At 38.1% G+C, this 17,746-nt stretch overlaps 3 protein-coding genes and 1 non-coding gene across 10 annotated transcripts; 2 read left to right on the top strand and 2 right to left on the bottom strand.

The window, feature by feature from the left end:
• Nucleotides 1-1,913: 1,913 nt before the first annotated feature.
• Nucleotides 1,914-4,594, bottom strand: LOC131301059 (uncharacterized). 3 transcript variants are annotated; one of them, XM_058327173.1, is made up of 3 exons: nucleotides 3,572-4,594; nucleotides 3,397-3,453; nucleotides 1,914-2,169 (listed from the first exon to the last, which is right to left on the bottom strand). In XM_058327173.1, exons 1-3 carry the CDS (start codon nucleotides 4,404-4,406, stop codon nucleotides 2,135-2,137), a joined length of 927 nt encoding a protein of 308 aa, XP_058183156.1. In that variant the 5' UTR covers nucleotides 4,407-4,594; the 3' UTR covers nucleotides 1,914-2,134. The 3 variants fall into 3 exon arrangements, with proteins under 3 accessions (XP_058183156.1, XP_058183157.1, XP_058183155.1); XM_058327174.1 differs by having other exon boundaries at nucleotides 1,914-2,241; XM_058327172.1 differs by having other exon boundaries at nucleotides 1,914-2,439.
• LOC131301058 (pentatricopeptide repeat-containing protein At1g69290) lies at nucleotides 4,261-8,172 on the bottom strand. Of its 3 annotated transcripts, none has more exons than XR_009191158.1 (2): nucleotides 6,055-8,172; nucleotides 4,261-4,390 (listed from the first exon to the last, which is right to left on the bottom strand). XR_009191158.1 is itself a non-coding variant. In XM_058327171.1 (1 exon), exon 1 carries the CDS (start codon nucleotides 8,097-8,099, stop codon nucleotides 6,141-6,143), a length of 1,959 nt encoding a protein of 652 aa, XP_058183154.1. In that variant the 5' UTR covers nucleotides 8,100-8,172; the 3' UTR covers nucleotides 5,651-6,140. The 3 variants fall into 3 exon arrangements, 1 of the variants encoding a protein (XP_058183154.1); XR_009191159.1 differs by lacking the exon at nucleotides 4,261-4,390 and adding an exon at nucleotides 4,824-4,842; XM_058327171.1 differs by lacking the exon at nucleotides 4,261-4,390 and having other exon boundaries at nucleotides 5,651-8,172.
• Nucleotides 8,173-8,231: 59 nt separating this feature from the next.
• Nucleotides 8,232-8,305, top strand: TRNAN-GUU (transfer RNA asparagine (anticodon GUU)). Its single transcript has one exon. It is a non-coding gene; the product is annotated as a tRNA-Asn (tRNA).
• A 692-nt stretch (nucleotides 8,306-8,997) lies between these two features.
• Nucleotides 8,998-15,022, top strand: LOC131301060 (protein root UVB sensitive 3). Of its 3 annotated transcripts, XM_058327176.1 has the most exons (14): nucleotides 9,294-9,919; nucleotides 10,074-10,133; nucleotides 10,226-10,264; nucleotides 10,346-10,408; nucleotides 10,510-10,566; nucleotides 11,080-11,143; nucleotides 11,765-11,848; nucleotides 12,199-12,281; nucleotides 12,384-12,513; nucleotides 12,626-12,718; nucleotides 13,179-13,317; nucleotides 13,596-13,636; nucleotides 13,718-13,905; nucleotides 14,489-15,022. In XM_058327176.1, the coding sequence occupies exons 2-14, from the start codon at nucleotides 10,116-10,118 to the stop codon at nucleotides 14,582-14,584; spliced, it is 1,095 nt and encodes a 364-aa protein (XP_058183159.1). In that variant the 5' UTR covers nucleotides 9,294-9,919; nucleotides 10,074-10,115; the 3' UTR covers nucleotides 14,585-15,022. The 3 variants fall into 3 exon arrangements, with proteins under 3 accessions (XP_058183160.1, XP_058183158.1, XP_058183159.1); XM_058327177.1 differs by lacking the exons at nucleotides 9,294-9,919; nucleotides 14,489-15,022 and adding an exon at nucleotides 8,998-9,275 and having other exon boundaries at nucleotides 13,179-13,273; nucleotides 13,718-13,883; XM_058327175.1 differs by lacking the exons at nucleotides 9,294-9,919; nucleotides 10,074-10,133 and adding an exon at nucleotides 9,143-9,275 and having other exon boundaries at nucleotides 10,134-10,264.
• The last annotated feature ends 2,724 nt before the right edge of the window (nucleotides 15,023-17,746 follow it).

Raw genomic sequence — 17,746 nt, forward strand, 5'->3', positions numbered from 1 at the left:
CTCGTGATGGTTGCTCTCAACTAGACCTTTCATTTTATTGTCATCAGGTAGGAATAGGATCCTTTTCATTTTGTTGAGCTTCTAAAGTTAATTTGCATGCAATAAGGTCTCATTACCTTTTCGCTTAGCTTAGGCTACAATAGGTTTCTTGCGGTACTCAAGAAAAAATTGCGAGACAAATGCGTCATGATCAGCTGTTTCAAACTTGGAACCTTATGAGATATACTAAATTCCTATATATATATATATATATATATATATATATATATATATATATATATATATATATCAGGCATTGTCATTGACCGCCAGGCCAATATCCCAACATTATTCCTGAGGTTAAATTGATTGAAGGAATTAGGGATTAGAGCCTCTCGAGGGCTCAATTGGTAGACGATTTTGCGTTGGAATTCTTTCTTGATTAGGGCACTAGTCGGGGTTGATCTAGTCCTAGTCCGAATCCTAGTTCGTATATTATTAATGTTCCAGCGCGTGCTTGCTACTCCAAGACGCTTTGTATTGTACTCTGCCATTTTGAGTTTCCACTTCCTTCTCAAAGCCCCAGTTGCAATCTTGTCCAACAAGTCTTCAGCATTGTAAAATATGAGGCTCGTGACATTTTACTACACTTCTCGGATTTTCTCTCACCGAACTATTAAGAATCAATTCCCACTCCCTAATCAAAGCCAATTCCACTAACATGTACAAGAAATTACTGTTATTAAGTTTATATTTCATTCAATTTTTTAAAACTTTATAGGATTTTGTTCCATTTGGTATATGATATGATTATTTTTATTAATATAAAGATTGAATTCGATGGATCCATGTAAATACAAATCATGTCTTTTTTTATGCTAATTGAGGAAAGGAAGAATGTGCAATTTCCAACGGATCAAGACTCAAGCCCCAAACATTACCCATGAGATAACAGATACTGCCTTTAGTCTAGAAGGTCGGTAATCTTATTTTTCGTCATTTTATCTTTTCAAAATGTTCTATAAATATCAATGTTCGTATAAAAGAGCTTCGGTGGTAGAGGTGATTTGACTCCTTCAAAGTTATGGTAGAGGCTAATAAGGTGAGAGAAATTGGATATATATATATATATATATATACACACACACATACACAGTTGTTCAAGTCAGAACGTTTGGATCATGATCTCAGCTATTAGATTGTGTTTTCAATGGTCCGGATCTGCAGCACCCGTAGATCCGGACCATTGAAAACACAATCCAACGGCTGAGAGTAAAAGTCCAGACCTAAACAAAATTCAAACGTCCTGACTTGAACATGCCTATATATATATACACTTCTAATAAGAACCTTAAAATGGAGACCAAAGTTAAGGACCTCATAATTTGAAGCTTTCTGGATCATATTTCGGTGTTAATTTGAGTTTTGTCATTGCATACTTTTACGTGTGTTCAAATCTTTCCCTTCCCTTGTTTTGTTTGAGAGAGAAAATAAGGGGAAATGACAAAATAGCGTGGTTAAGAATAGTACGAGTAAAAATTTCCTCTTTTCTTTTTGTTTCTTTTCCCTCTTAATTATTTTTCCTTCTCTCCCCAATTTCCAAACAGATTCAAAGAAACTAACCCAACATGGCCATCAAATCCTCGCAAATCCCTTTCTTTCCTACTTTTTAAGCCACCACCTTTCATTAACACTCTTTAAAAATTATGAAATTAAATAACAAAAATATAAATTAAAGACCAAATCCAAAAGTAAAAATGCTTTATGCACTCCATATTTTGATAACTACACTTTAATGTTTGTCGGGTCAGTTGGTTTGGCGGTACAAACCGCGGAAACATTTCAACTCAAAACTAGTTTCCATGTTTTTCTTCTTTTTCCTCCACTTTCTTTGCAACCAAACAAGCTGTTGGCCAGATACTACGACTGGAATATGATTGAATTAGGCCATAATTCTAATTCAATAAAATAAATATTTCAACCATCTTAAAAAATACAATAATGTGTCTCAAACGTGACAGAGTTACAATACCCGAAACCGGATAATTCTTCAACAACTAGAAATTCATTCAATAAACATGAGCAACAAACTATACTTTCGCCAAGTATACGCGTAACAAGCTTTCCTGCAACTCCTGGAGCATCATTTTCTGCCTCAGATGAATAGCGTGATCAACGAGACCAAAAAACCTATAAAGAATCCGTAAAAGAACACAGTTACTGTCGTTTTCATGGCAGATTTGAATCCTTCTTAACGTTGTCCTGAAACAGCAATGCATATCGTAAAGAACATCCTAAATGTTTCAAGTACTCGTGTCGCTGTGACAGACACTCGATGCTCTCGTAAGGATAAGGGAACACGCGTCTAAATTCATCCAACGTTGTGTTCTGGAAATCTCTTTTTACCACATAGGCACCAGTAAAACCCCATACTACGTGCAAAGGGCAGCTCTATGTCACCTTGTAAACACCAATTTTCCCAGAGAATAAAAGAAAGAATAATTAGAAAAAAAAACAATTAGATGACTTCGACGCGTAGACACTTACCCGCACCTAATATCGCCATACCGGTACCTATGTCGGGTAACATAGTTCATAAAATGGAAGGAACACAATACAACACCTAGATTAAACTTTTGTTACCAAGGTTCTCAAGTTACGATTAATCAACTCCTTTAGACATAATTTCGGTTATTGTATGGAGAAATACCCAATAGTTCTTGTCATAATTGCAACACAATACAAAACCTAGATTAAACTCCCTGTGGTTTAGGCTATGGCACTTCACCAGCTTGGCACCTTGTGTTTTTGACTAAAGTGTCATAAGGTGCCGAGTTGGCCATTTTTAAAAGTCAGAGAGGTGAGACGCCAAAAGCCTAATCACATGGAGGTAATACGCATTTTACCCTTAACCTTTTCTCTGAGAAACCTAGCAGCAAGGATTTTGTTACCACATTGTTATCCATTCCAAAACAGATTCTTCGAACTCTTTTTCTTTTGGTTTGGCGGTCAGGGTGTCCGGGTTAGCTTACACGCACCTCTCGACTAATCCCCTCTCCGGTCCGGTCAAAGACAGGCCATCCACGCCGGGATTTGGGGATTTACAAGAAATTTCTTTCTTGCGGTCTGACTCAAAGAATCGAATCCTGATTAATTGTGTGGTGAGCAAACCTACCAACCAACCGGAAGAACCCTTGGCACTTAGTTTATCATTCTTCAAACTTTAACTTCACTCATTTGTCATCGAGCTTTCATTTGAAAATTTTAAGTGAGAAAACACACCACCAAACATTGACAAAAAGTAGTAAAAAGCAGTGGAAAGCATGACACCCACTACAGGAAATCTCCAGCTAAAAAGACCTTTTGAAAGGCAAGTAGCACAAAGTAAAGAATGACAAAAGGATGCCTTTTATGTACCTCCAACACCCATCTTGATTGGAATTTTGGGTCTAGAGGTCCCGCTCCAAGCATATCCTAATCATAACAAAACAAAAATTCAGACACACAAATCAACAAAAAAAAAAAACATAAAGCAACCAAAATAATTCAAGACGTGAAGAAAAAAAAGAAAGAAATTGTCTAAAAAACTAACCGCGGCCAAAGCAATTGTTGGAGGTGTTCACCCCATTTCGACAAATACAGGCGAACGACTCATTCAACCCGGCAAAACCACACAACCCGGCAAAACCACACAACCCCCCACTGTCTTCGCAATTCCTGCATGCTTCAGTGTAATACGAGTCATTGTATTGCAAAGAGATCCCGAACTGCCACTTCATCGGGTCGCCTTCATCGCCACCGTACCCGTAAATTGCAGTATAAGATGAGCACTGGAGTTTTGGAAGATCCAACATAAAACCCGACCCAAGCACAATCTGCGGATCATAAACACAGCAAGTAGAAATCGGCGCATTTGGTGTCAACCCAATTCCAGCGACTCCTTTACAAGAATACATCCCTCTGCATATGTGTAAACCCGAACCAGTGTTGCATAACTCTTCGTTTTGGTCGAACACAGGAGAGGTGGTGGAGCAACCTAGCAAAACAAAGGTATCTCCCGCCACTAAGCTGAATGGGCTGGAGCTATCCAAGCTAAAGCTCCCGGAATTCTGCATCGAAGAACAGTTTGACATCAAGGGGTCCGTTAAGATTAACGTGTTGCTCGGGTAGTCGATTGAGGAGATAGTGTAAACGCCGGTCCCGGTGGAGAACTGGAGTGTCCCTGAGCTGCACCTTACGTATCTGGCAAAATCAGCGTGCCCGCATCCGAACCCTGTACCGAAGGGGAATTTCACAGGGAGCGTGCCACAAGTGCTGTGACACGTTGCATTCTTTGGGGTGGTATGAGTAGCAGCAAAGACGGGGTGAAATAGGGGAAGAAAGAGCAGAATGTGGGTTAGCAGCCATGAGTCTGTAGAAAAGGACATTGATGGAGTTTTTAGACAAAATGGAGCAAATTAATACAAGAGTTCAGTATTTTATATAAACTGATACTCCTACTTGATAAGGAGGAGGGAGAGTGTTCTTTTCGGTGGAGGTGATTTTTTTCAACATTCCTAAAAAGTAGAGCCAATGCATATCATGGGTTCTAGCTAACAGGCACTATGGATATTTAAGGACAAGGGGAAAAGCAAGCAAATTACCAGTTATAGGGGTCAATATGGTTATAGTGCACTAGTCAAATAAAAATTCCAAAAAGTTGTCCTCATTTTCTGCAACTGCACAAGTAAAGGTCGACTTTGTCACACTAAAGTTACACTGCCAATGTGCTGCTCTTTCAAGTCATTTTTAGGGGGCCTGCTAGTGGACGGTGGATTTATGTCCCAAAGGACTAATTGAGCTGCGCATAACCTGGCCCGGACCCTGGTTATAAAAAAAGATAGTCATTTTTGGGGATAGTAAAACTCGCCCCCACTGCTGCAGATGAAGTCTCATATGTTGAGCAACTAATACAGTAACAATTTGTTAGCAATAAAAATACAGCAAAAATAAAAATAATAAAAAGAGGAAATGGTGACATACCATTAATTTCTTAAATAAAGTGGACCTGCCATGTCTCTATATACCCAAGAGGAAGTAATTAGTATATCTAACATTCTCTACTGAAACTGTCAAGAAACTAAATGGAGCTTGTTTAGATGAAAGATTTATAGTATTTTGCAGATATAATTTGGTCATCTGGAGCAGTGTTCTGTTCTCTTTGTGAAAGATGCAGAGTGCAATGAGCTTGGCAGTTCTCAAGCATGAAGAAATGAAGTAGTTATTCAAACATGAAGTGAAGATACAACTCAAAAACTAATCCCATGAGACACAAGAAGCAATGCGTTAATGATCACTTTCATGCAAGTTTTATTAAATTTGAGACGTTTTTTTACCCAAATTATAAATCAGAAACATCCGAATTGGAAATTTATCGCTCACAAACTAGATACAATCACCAAAATCATAATGAGTCAAGCGATTTAAGATTTCTATAGCAGTTGGCACTTGGCAGCTATCATGCGTAACATTAATTTCTCTTCGCACACTATCATGCAAGGCAAAATTATAGCGACCACAGAACAAGAAACAGAGAATACAAGACGAGTATCAAACTATATGGTAAAGAAGACAAGCCGGGTAAGAAATAGCTAATCTACATGAAGTCAAGCCTAAATTTGTTAAAAGGGGATGGCAGAAAATACAGTGCCTGTCATTCTCTACATTTGATGTGTAAGGCACACAGAGCCATTAGTACATTTGTTGTCCAGAACAATCATTTAATTCAGCAACTGCACAGAGTAATCTCAGAGAAACCATCAAGCGTGTCGCCTGTTTGTAGCTCTAACAGATCAAACAACTTCCAACAACTAAGTGTTGAAACAATGATCTCATAATGGCTGACAAACCTCTAGCTTTATTGATCCCTAAAATTTACAGAGTAGTTGCAATGAAGTATGAAATTGGACCAAGCACCAAGCCTAGTGTTTACGCGAAGAGAAATTCATGTCTAATATACTCTTTGAGTGTCAAAATTACTGCACAATCGGCTCAAGTATCTAGAAACAACATGCCAACTGAATCCCTGTTTCTCACCTTCAATTAGGAGCTGTCACTCAGATACCAATAATATCTCAAGAGGGCATTGTGTGAACAAAATAAGCAACAGACAGAGGTGAGGTTCACTCTGCACTCAGACCGGCCCAATTCTTGAAGGCAACAAGTGATTCCATTTTCCTTAAGTTTCTCTTTCTTAACTTTGCCACTTTGAGTTTCTTATGGTTCTCCATAAAAGCTTGTTTGTACCTCCACTTATCAACGAAAATTTTCATCTCCTGAGATTTCTCCACAACTTGCATCACGGCATCAAAGAATCCTCCCTTAACCAGAGCATAAAGGAACGCATCGACCAAATTGTGGTCTAATTTGAACCTCTTGTCTCCATCAATAGATAGCCTTCTCTTAACCTCGTTCCACAACATCATAACATTAAAGTGTTTCTCTGCATTTGCATAACCATTAATGAGGGACAGATATGTCTGCTCATTTGGCTCAAACTGCAGGAATACCATCCTTCTGAAAGTTCTCCTTGCATCTTCTAACCGCCCAGCCTTACAAAAGGCATGAAGAATTGAATTCCAGTCGTGGGTACCCACTACAATTCGAGGATCCTCAACAACCTCATCTAAAAAGGCTGCCATTAGCTCAGGCCGGTGATTCTCAGTTAAACCTGTCATTATCGTCAAGTAACTTCCATTCAGATCAGGTATTCTTGCTTCCCTCATGTCCCTAAACAGAGAGAATGCCGACTGAAAATCTTGGCTTGACATTGATGCGTCTATTAGAGCATCATATGTAGTAGCATCCAACTGAAGTCCTGAATTACTTATCTCCGTAACCAATTCAGTCGCTTCAGCTGTTCTTTTCTCTTGGCAATAAGCATTCAAGATTGGCACATAAACCCCAAGCCCAACACTACATCCCCGAGCATTCATTTCATCGAGAATGCTATGTGCCTTATCCAAAAAGCCAAGATTAACACAAGCACTGATAATGCCATAACCAATGGATTTCTCGATTGTGATTGATTGTGTTTCCAACTTTTGAGCTTCAATTATTAAATTCGCTAAATCCTTGAAACTTCCATGCTGAAGAAATCCTCTTACTACTTGACAAAAAGTTTCTTCAGTAAAATTTGAGTCCTCTCCATTAGCTCTTAAATTACGTAAAATATTAACTGAAACAGATTCTAAGCTACCAGATTTCACATAGCCACTAATCACGTTACCAAGAAATGTCCTCTTATTAGCAAAACCAAACCCACTCATCAAACTTTCTAACTCAACTATCTTTTCTTCAAGCCCCTTCAATGCATACAAATAAGCAAGAAACCCAAAACTCAATTCATCCGGCCTAACCCCCAACACTGACATTGTCTCCACAACATTCTCAGCATCAACAATAGATTCAAGATCACGACAACAACCCTCCAAAGCCGCATTACACACGACCAAATTCGGCTTCATAAAATCCAGCTTCTCATCCAAAGCAATCCTACAGTTCTCATTAAAAACGCGCAAAAAAGCCGCAAAGCTGCCATTTTTCCTACAAATTTCCACCAGAGCACTGCCCCAGATTCCAAAAGGCACAAAATACCTGTTCTTGAACATGCACTTAACCAATGCAAAGGCAGGGGCAGCAGTGCCACCATCTTTCATAGAATTCAAAAGGGTTTCGACAGTTTGATACTCTACCAAACTCGGGTTCTTCTCCAACAAGAAAACCACAGAGGCAAAAGCCCTTTTCAGGTTGTGGGTGTCCTTGAGCGAAGACAAGTGGGTGATCATGGAATTGGTGAGAGGCTTACTTGGGAATGAAGAGCAGTTGGTGAGGGTCTTGAATGACTTCCATGCCTCGTCAGTGTTGTTGGCGTTGAGGGATTCTCGGAGGGTGGCTTCTAGGGTGGATTGGCGCTCTAGGGTTAGGGTTTGTGGAGTTGGGTCTTGTTGGGGCTTGGGGGGGAGTGGCGGGTCCCTCTTCAGGGCAAAGATTGATGGTTGGAGGAAAGAGTAGAGGCTGGGGACTTCAGGCTCGGCGGAGAAGTGCCTGTGTGATAGCAAATACAGAGCTCTTCTCCACATTCTCTCTCTCTCTCTCTCTCTCTCCCCTCTTGCAGCTTTCGATGTTCCAGAATCACAGACGTCAAACAAAATCGAGAAGAAGCATGTTTATTTTGATTAATTATATTATTGTGAATTCCTCAATATCAAGAAGCTGGAGTAGCTCAGTTGGTTAGAGCGTGTGGCTGTTAACCACAAGGTCGGAGGTTCGAGCCCTCCTTCTAGCGACTTTTATTTTTGATTTGTATCTCTCCGTACAAGTTACTACCCAATCAAATTAAGGCCTTGTTTCAATAAGTTATTTTTCTTCGGAAATTGACTTTTACACTCCCTTTTATATTACGAACACTTTATTTTTTTATCCTTATTCATATGAATTTACCTTTTGACTTTTTCATAAGTTCATTTTTTTTACACATTAAGGGACAATAGAATAAATTCATACCAAATAAAGACAAAAAAATGAGTATATGTGATAAAAAATAGAGTGTAGAGTAGAAGTCAATTTCGTTTCCTTTCCTTTTCCTTTTCCCCCTCATTTTGTCTTTATTTAAATTTTTTTCGTCTTCGTTAATTTTTCGTCTAATTTTGCGAATTATTAATTCCTCTTTAGAAAGAGAAATTAAAAAAAGCAAAAATTTACTTTTGAAGATATATCTTGGATATTTCTGAAAAGTAAAAGTTATAAAAAAAGTATTCACAAAAATTAGGCTTAAAACCAACAAACGCGAAAAAAATTTGAATAAAGACAAAACAATGGAAAAACCCATTTCCACTAAGGTTCATATTTTTTATTTTACAAGACAGATCACTCTTCGCAATACATCACTTTTAATTTAATTCAAAAAATAAAATACTTATTTTTCCGAATTGGGTTAGTGGAACAACCGAACAAGGACTAGTGAACCAAACACGCAGTTTCTCAAGCTCGCGCCTGGAAACGCGAGTTTGACCTCGGGTTTGGCTATCGTTCAGCGCAGTATAGTCAGAGGATTCAACTTGGAAAAATTTGAAACAACAGCAGAGGAGGAGGAGGAGCCCATGGAGTTGCTAGTGGAAGAGTGGAGTGGGTCTTCGTCAACGAAGCTCACTAGAACCGCCATCATCACCGCTTCTCCTTCTTCGATCGCCATTCGACGCTCCGGAAGCCGATTCAACCAAATCTCGAGACGGTTTCTTCAAGCATTCGTGCCCGAGGCAATCTCTCTCCTCTCTATTCTCTATATACAGATGTCTTGTCGTATGTATATCTCGATAAGACATCGACAAACGCGGTTACTAGTAAAATTTATATTCTTTTGTGCGCCTTCATTTCCTTAACTTGATTATTGAAGATCGAAGCTGTCAGTAGCTGGTTCAGAGATTGGAATCAATCAAAACGGCTTAATTTGCAACATTTTTTTATTACTCAGGAATCTAGGCTAGGGTGGGCAGTGGGATTTAGTCGAGGTGCGCTTAAGCAGCCCGGACACCTGAGTTATAAAAATTAAATTTGTTGTAAATTCAGCCGTTTTGATTGAATTCAACATTACATAGCACAGGACACAACTGCAGGGAGGAAATAAAAAGACTTTGCTCCCAAATAATTCATTTGAATTTCCATTAAAATTCAGGAAATAAGGTAATGTGAAATCTGCCACACTACGTTGCTGTAAAGCACTTCCAGCTATTCTATTTATTGATGATTCAATCGTAAAATTGTGCATTTCATGTCATCGTGACAACCAAATGGACCCCATATTAAATTGAAGATGAGATGTGGAGTCAGGATTAACCAAAGGAGATGATGTGAATTCAGAATCAATTGGTGACAGGAACTGGTACAAGACAACTTTGCAAAGGCAAGAACAAAGAGAATAAAATGTACTTGAAAAAGGAATAGAACTTGAAATAAGGAAGTGGAATACAGCAAGACAGACCTCTAGTTTTCCGTTTCAAATTTTTTGTCATGCTGTTGTGTATGACACGTTTGATTCCATACTTGTGTAAATTCAGGGTTATCCAAGCAGTGTGACTCCAGATTATGCTCCTTTTCAAATGTGGGACTTAATGCAGGTTAAGAGCCAACACACCATGTCTTTATTTATCTACACAAGGACTGAAAACTTAACTCTCAAACAATGGTTTCTGTTTGCAACTTGTGGCAGGGCCTTTCCACTTACATTCGGACCATGCTTTCTACCCAGGTAAAGTATTTGTCTTCTAACGGTGTTTTTAAAATGCCTTACAGACACTAGTTTGACTGCTCAGAATTTAATCATTTTTAGGCTCTCTTGAGTGCCATTGGAGTCGGTGAAAAATCAGCTACGGTCATTGGGGCCACATTTCAGGTAACACCTAATACTGTCAACAACTTTTATGCATTATCTTCTATGTCAATGTTGTTTGATATGTTCATATTGACAACTGTTTCTGCATGTTGCTGCCGCAGTGGTTTTTGAGGGATTTTACTGGCATGCTCGGAGGGATCTTGTTCACGTTCTACCAAGTATGTTGTTCTGATTGTTCACCAAAATAAAAGTAATAATTGTCCTGAATTAACAAGGGGCAACCACACAAAATGCATGTGTGCCTTGCCCCTCCATGTTTTTTTCATCTCCAGAGCGAGATTGTGTGGCGGGATTGATCCTGTCCTGTCTCTCCTCCTTAAGCCATTAGCTTTTCACATTCTTTTTGGCCTGTGGGAAGATATCCATAAAGGATAATAAATGTGTTGAGATAAAAGTCCCAAAACTGCATTATATTTTGTCAAACCAACAAAGGTGTGAAACTGCAGGTCTGTTTGTTAGGGTAATTGCAAAATGTGGTCTACCTCTAGAAGGGAATGAACCCTGATTTGCGATGAACTATGGGGTTTGTAGCAGCAAATCTTCTTGGGCTTTTTTTTGTACATAGCGTGTTTTGAGCAACTTAATTTTTTATCTAAAGAGTTGGCTTATTGTTTTCACTTTTCATATTGTCAAGTGCCAACACAATAACCCTTTGATTGTTTCTCTTTCAGGGTTCAAACCTGGATAGCAATGCCAAAATGTGGCGTTTAATTGCAGATTTCATGAATGATCTTGGTACTACTCAACTCATTTTCCGTTAGTTAATTCTTCAAGACAGTTGTTTGAGAACACCCCTTCCCCTTCTTCTCCTTTTCGCCAGTGCACCTCTCTTTGTGGCTGGGTAAGTCAAGGTTTAGTTGGGGGAAGAAAGAAATCACCTAGGTGCTTTATTATATAAATTGTAGATAGCAACCTCTGCTTGAAATCTCACTCAGCAAATTGGCAGAGTTCAACTTTCCTCTGATTTTCTTATTAACTAGGTCTAGTGATGCCAACTTTCATATCAAAATTCCTGTTATGTGGAAAGACCTCTATTATTTACTTTGGTTAAAATTGAATTCAGATTTTTACTTTGTAACAGTGATTAATTTGGAGTACTGCAGCTCCTAACTACTGTAGTGGGGCTCACTTTTTCGAAGAAACTAAATGGGTCATGTATGTCTTAATGACTGAACTCATAACGCTACACTTATGAGAGGCTATTTATCAAGCATTGGTGATATGTTCTCTTGACTAGAACACTAGTTTCATCTTTATGTCGTTCCCAATGTCCTGCTCTACTGTTTAAAATCTTGATAGACGTCCAATTATCCAATGCCCCGGGATGATATGACAGCGTATCATTTTTGGTTGCAGGGATGTTGATGGACCTTGTTTCTCCTTTATTTCCTTCAGCATTTGTGTTCATAGTTTGTTTGGGGAGCTTGTCAAGATCATTCAGTAAGTTATTTTTCCCATTGCTTACATCCAATTTGCAAAATCAGCTGACTAGCTGAAACCTCTAACTGAATTTTGTTGACGCTACCAGTGTAGGTTTACTAGTTCATATTGGATCCATTTTTTTCACTGTTAAAGATGGAGGATCAACTGCGACCTCTCTCCCCATCTTGCTTCACTTTTATTCCATGCAAAATACATTAAATACCCAAAACAGTTTTTGAATTAAGTTGCTTGGTTAACCCACACATGCTTAAGCGTGCACAGTTAGTAATGACCGACTGGATCACATATTACAACTACGTTGGTAATGCTGCTCTATTGTTGTCACTCTTTATTATGCTTCCTTGCAGCTGGTGTTGCTAGTGGAGCAACTAGAGCTGCTCTGACACAGCATTTTGCCCTTCAGAATAATGCAGCAGATATATCTGCCAAGGTACTGAAGAATTTGGCAAAGGCTACAGTTTTCACCACTGGCAATCTGGCATATGATAAACATAGCTCGTATTGGCGTGATCTTATACCTATATTTTGACAGGAAGGAAGCCAAGAGACAGTGGCCACAATGATTGGGATGGCCTTCGGAATGCTGCTTGCACATGTTACTATGGGATACCCTCTAGCCATATGGCTTTCTTTTTTGTCTCTGACCATGTTCCATATGTATGGTTAGTTCCGCTTCTGAGTATATCCAAATGTACATTTTCCACATTCTTGGGAGCCGGGTGCCCGAAATATCATGTGTGTCTTAATAGATTTGGCTGTTTTGGCTTTTTCCAGCGAACTACAAGGCTGTTCGGTGTCTCTCATTAACTACATTGAATTGTGAAAGAAGCTCAATTCTTCTGCTGCATTTTCTGAAGACTGGCCAAGGTATGGCATGTGATTTTTCCTTTTACTTGTTTTCCCCTTCTTTTTTTGACACAAATATGACACTTGGCTGTTGTCTTCATTCCTTCTGGTCATGTGTATTTTCTAAACTACTTCTGTTACCTCTTGTTTTTAATTATCTCACCCACTACCATGTGTAGTGAAGGTTATTGATACTTGATAACACTTCCGGGAAGAGCACGCAATGGGCCTTACGCAGGCCCTGCAATATTCAACTTTTGGCGATACAAAACTTAATAGAACAAATTCTCTGCTTTCTTTTGTGCAAAGATTAACTCCAATTGTATAAACAGAAACTGGTCTAGTTATGAAGCACGTTGGTTTTAGAGGTATATAGACTGGGTTTGACTAATCAACATTAATCATTATGCAAAATATGTTTTTGCATACACTATGCTATATGATAATGATACTGAAAGTATCTGCATTTCTTGGCTGCCAGTTCTCTCTCCAGAGCAAGTCTCTGTCATGGAGCATGTGTTACCATTGTGGATCACTTCATGGAGCTCAAAGAATACGAAATTTTTGCATACACGGGTACGCTTAGGTGTGAGGGTTTCCTCACTTAACCACCAGGAAATGTGAGTTCTCGAGTTTATTTAATTTTCTTGACAAAATCAAACTTAGGGCGCTTTTTTTGTGCAAATAGCTTCGTCCAGTTTGAAGTCTGTCTTTTGCTACTATGATCCTATGCTTGCACTTCTGTGACTAATTGTGCTGTTTTAATTATTTTGGCATATAACAATGCATCTTCAATTTAAAGTCCTTTTGACTATCACTGCACCCATTGCGTGCATATTTGCATGTCAAGTTGCATAAAGACAAAATATTGAAGTGACATTTCTATTCTGGCAAACAGGGTGAGACTCATGGAATCTTCTGGATCTCATTACAAGAAAGGTTGAGATATATTTGATACTTCTCTATTCAGGAATACCCAATTTCTTGGCTGACTTTAGTTGTTCATTTTTGTCCTTATAGCAAAGTATTTGCTGCTTGAGCAAAAGGGAACAGTCAGTATTGTTATGCATAAGGATTCGATAGCTACAGATGTCTTGCAGGCATTCTTGCATGCTCTTGTCATCGCAAATCTTTTTGACGAACACAAGTCTGCGCATTCGGAGAGCCATTCATGGATGGACGAACACTATCAAAACCTTGTTGTGAAGGTATTATCTAGGTGGCCGTTTAACTTCATATACGTGACTCGCTAACGGACAAGTGAATATGGAATAAGCTCTGCTGGCAACCATGTGACTAAGGGGATAATGTCAACAAAATATAGCATGTTTGGTGCCATTTTCGAAAATTGTTTTGCGTAACACTGTTCAGTAACTTGCTTAGCAAAAAAAACACTGCTCAGTAACTGTACTTGAAGGCAAAAACATCCATTGTTTTACTATTGTGTTCTTTTGCGGATTTACTTTCTGAGAATACAAATACAAGTTTCAAATTTTTTCGCTAAACAGGTGCCTGTGTTTTTCAGAAAATGAGAATAGGAAAGCAAAGCAACAGTTATTCAACTGAAAGTCAGATGTAGGATTGTTGTTCTTTGGAGTATAACTGTAAAAGGTGTTAAAATATAGCTTTGAGGAGGTAACTTTATTTAGCTTAATTTTAGTTTTGTAAGCCTTATCTTAACTAAATTGGAATCCAGAATAGAAACAAAGAGGGGGCCATCTTACATTTTGTGGCTCAAATCCTGCATCTTTGCAATACCTAATATATACCTATAAACGATTCGTTTTGCAGCTGCAGTCATCAGGGTGGAAAACAGAACGCCTTTTGTCACCCTCAATCATTTGGAGGGCCAATTGGGTGCCTTCAAGTGACAAGAAGATCGACTAGTGAATTCTAGTATCACATGAAATTCAGCTGGTGCTGGAAAATTGAGAAAGTGAAAACAACTGCCGTTCTGTTTGAAAGGAAAACCCGTCACTTTGAAGTTACTAAAGATTCTTGAGTTGCAGATATGTGGAATGGCAACATTGATACAGGGAAACAATATCTGAGATGGCTATGCAAATCTGGCTAGATTACCATTACGCGATGAGAGCCAGTCCCTTTCTCACGACTCAGAACAAGTAGAACAAGTGTTTCTGACATTTTAACTACTGTATTGAAATTTAACTTAGATGTCACTTAATTAATTTGACCTCTGTATTTTTATTTTTATTTTTGTTTTAAAGTTGCTGACAGTGTAAACTTGTTCCTCTTAGAATGATTTCCAGTCAGAGGCAAGCATTGAGCTTTATTTATACAAGAACCTGCATTGTTTGAACTGGATTTCTGTGTTCACGCATGGCTTGTGTGGTCTGGTTGGGATTGTTTTCTTGTATCATAGGCTTGCATAACCCTTCCAGGATCGTTTTTCTTTGTTCTTGACCTGCACAGTACGGCCTAGTTCCATGATAGAAGGGGATTGTAAAATTTTATACTCATCGTTGGCTTAAGTATTCTTGTCAGGCTCGCTTTCATTGGTTCTTGGCCCGTGTAATTCAGGCCATGTTCCATCACAAGTGAAAGTATTTTCATGTAACGGGTGTACATTCTTTCCTCTCACAAGACAGTGATCCCCACTGCATTGTGAGAAGAAGGGATATATCCGTTACATGAAATATCCCCTCCCATCACAGAGGCGTGCGTATCCACGTCCTTGTTTGATGTAAGTCAAAATGAAGAGATAGTTAATGTATCCATAGGGCAACATCTTGGGACAATAAATGATCAAAAAAAGGGTAGGACAATAAAGATAGACAAAGAGATAGTTAATGTATCCATAGGGCAACATCTTGGGACAATAAATGACCAAAAAAAGGGTAGGACAATAAAGATAGACAATGATATTTGCTATGGTATCCAGTGGTAACAGAGTAATTTATCCTTGGCTTGCTCCTGGTTCATGCTCCTTTTTCATCTCTCTATCATCTTCATATTTGAAAATTTCTTTTTGTGAGTCGGGGTAACATAAAAGACTCCAACCGTTGATTTTGTACGTTTTTTTATTTATTTATAAAAAACACATCTCTTCCAAAATTTGCTTAATCGGACATACATAAAAAAGTGTCGATGTTTTTTTCTATTGATGGATGGTTTGAGATTAAAATATAATTACCGTACCTAAAAATACGTGTCGTTCACGTAACAATTGATGTACGATCAAATTGATTGTTTAGCGGTTTGAATTATCAATGCGAATCAGTTTTTGAATTCATAGAAAAGAGTTTTGAAGGAGTGAGAAGAATAAAATGTTAAGGGGAGCTTGACATCTGTCTCCTACATGCATATAAGGAGTTATATTCAATGGTTCAAAACCACCCCATTTTAAAAATGTGCTCTTACGCTCTCGCTTCCATTTTCGCTCGTGCTCCCGCACGTCCATTGTGTGAGTTAGAGTTTGCATACTTGAATGTTTGTAAAGGATTTTGTGCCGTGCTGTGAGTTGAGACCACAACATGGTGCTATGCTCTTCTGTTTGGGCCTACAAATAGGGTTCAAATTGACAATTTTATTTAGTCTGTTGAATTTTTGGTCAACGCAAAAGCGAGATTGATTGGACCTCGACATCCACATGAATGAACACATTTTCTTAGACAAAAAACTAATGGTTGCGATTATAGGTCATTTAATTTATAGAAAATTGTGTTTTTTCCCGCAAGGGTGTAGTCCGACCAATCTTATTTTTTTCTCTTATAGACTATATAAACTCATTGAGCTGAACAAAATGAACAATTGTTAAAAATAAAAAGGGAAAATTTCAAAATAGCACCTGACCTTTTGCACAAATCACATATAGGCACCTGATCTTTTCAAATTATCAAAAAAACACCTGACCTTTTTTCTCTTATATGTTTTTTATTTTTGCCTTTTCCTTTGTTTATTTAATACAAAGTAATCTTATTTGGCTGCATAGTTATGAGTATTTAATTACTAAATTAAGCCTGATTCCTTATTTAAGATGGGTTTGGATTGAAAAATTAAGTAATTTTTGTGACTTATTGATTCGTCTTGACGCAAAACTAACAAATGCGTTTTTTTTTCTTTTGAATAAAGACAAAAATTAAGTTATTAATTAACTTTGAAAGCTAAATTGAGCCTTAATCTTGTTTATGAGTATAATATTGTGTTTTGCCAAAATGAGCCTTAATCTAGTTTTGCCAATATTCGTGCCAAAATTCACATTTTCAGGATTTCCGTTTGTTTTGGATGGGAAGTTAACGGTGGGTGTAAAATTGATGGGTTTTTAAATAGGTCAAGTGTTTTTTTGATAATTTTAAAAGGTCAGGTGCCTGTGTGTGATTTATGCGAAAGGTCAGGTGCTATTTTGAAATTTTTCTAAATAAAAAATATAAAAATGAAACAATTAATATGTTTTCATTGAGCTTGAAATGGACACATTTTCAGCACAACACTCCGTATATAAAGGACACACGATGACGACGGTGGACCCAAAGCACTGAATAATTCTTCATGCCTACACATACGTGCTCTCGCCATATATCTTCAGCCAATCGGACTTGTTTGGTTGGTTGGTTACGGAGAAAAAAGGAAAAACGAGGAGTTGGTTTTGAGAATGCAGTATAAATCCATTCACATTATAGAGTCCGTTGAGAACTTTAATCATGCCAATTACTATGTTCATCGAACATTGATTAATATCTTTTTAGAACACATTTGTCTTGAAAAAATTTGACTTAATGCCCCTGAATTAACTCCGTTTTTATACTCTGTTAAGAAAATGTGCATTAAAAAGACATTTATAAATATGTGCATTAAAAAGACATTTATCAATATTCGATAAACATAATTCTTTAGATAACTCGTGATTCTTATCAAATCTTACAAACTCAATGGTTCAGATGATAAAAAAAAACTGGTGCAAGCCCCCAAATAGGTTTTTTTTTCTTTTCTTTTCTATTTGGCTGTAAACGAACCGAGCTGCTCCCGAGTAGCTTGTGGCTTGGCTCGGTGATGAATTAGCTTTGTCGTCAGCTCCGACCTGAACCTGCA

Source organism: Rhododendron vialii, chromosome 9a (assembly GCF_030253575.1).
Source record: "Rhododendron vialii isolate Sample 1 chromosome 9a, ASM3025357v1".
Lineage (NCBI taxonomy): Eukaryota > Viridiplantae > Streptophyta > Magnoliopsida > Ericales > Ericaceae > Rhododendron > Rhododendron vialii.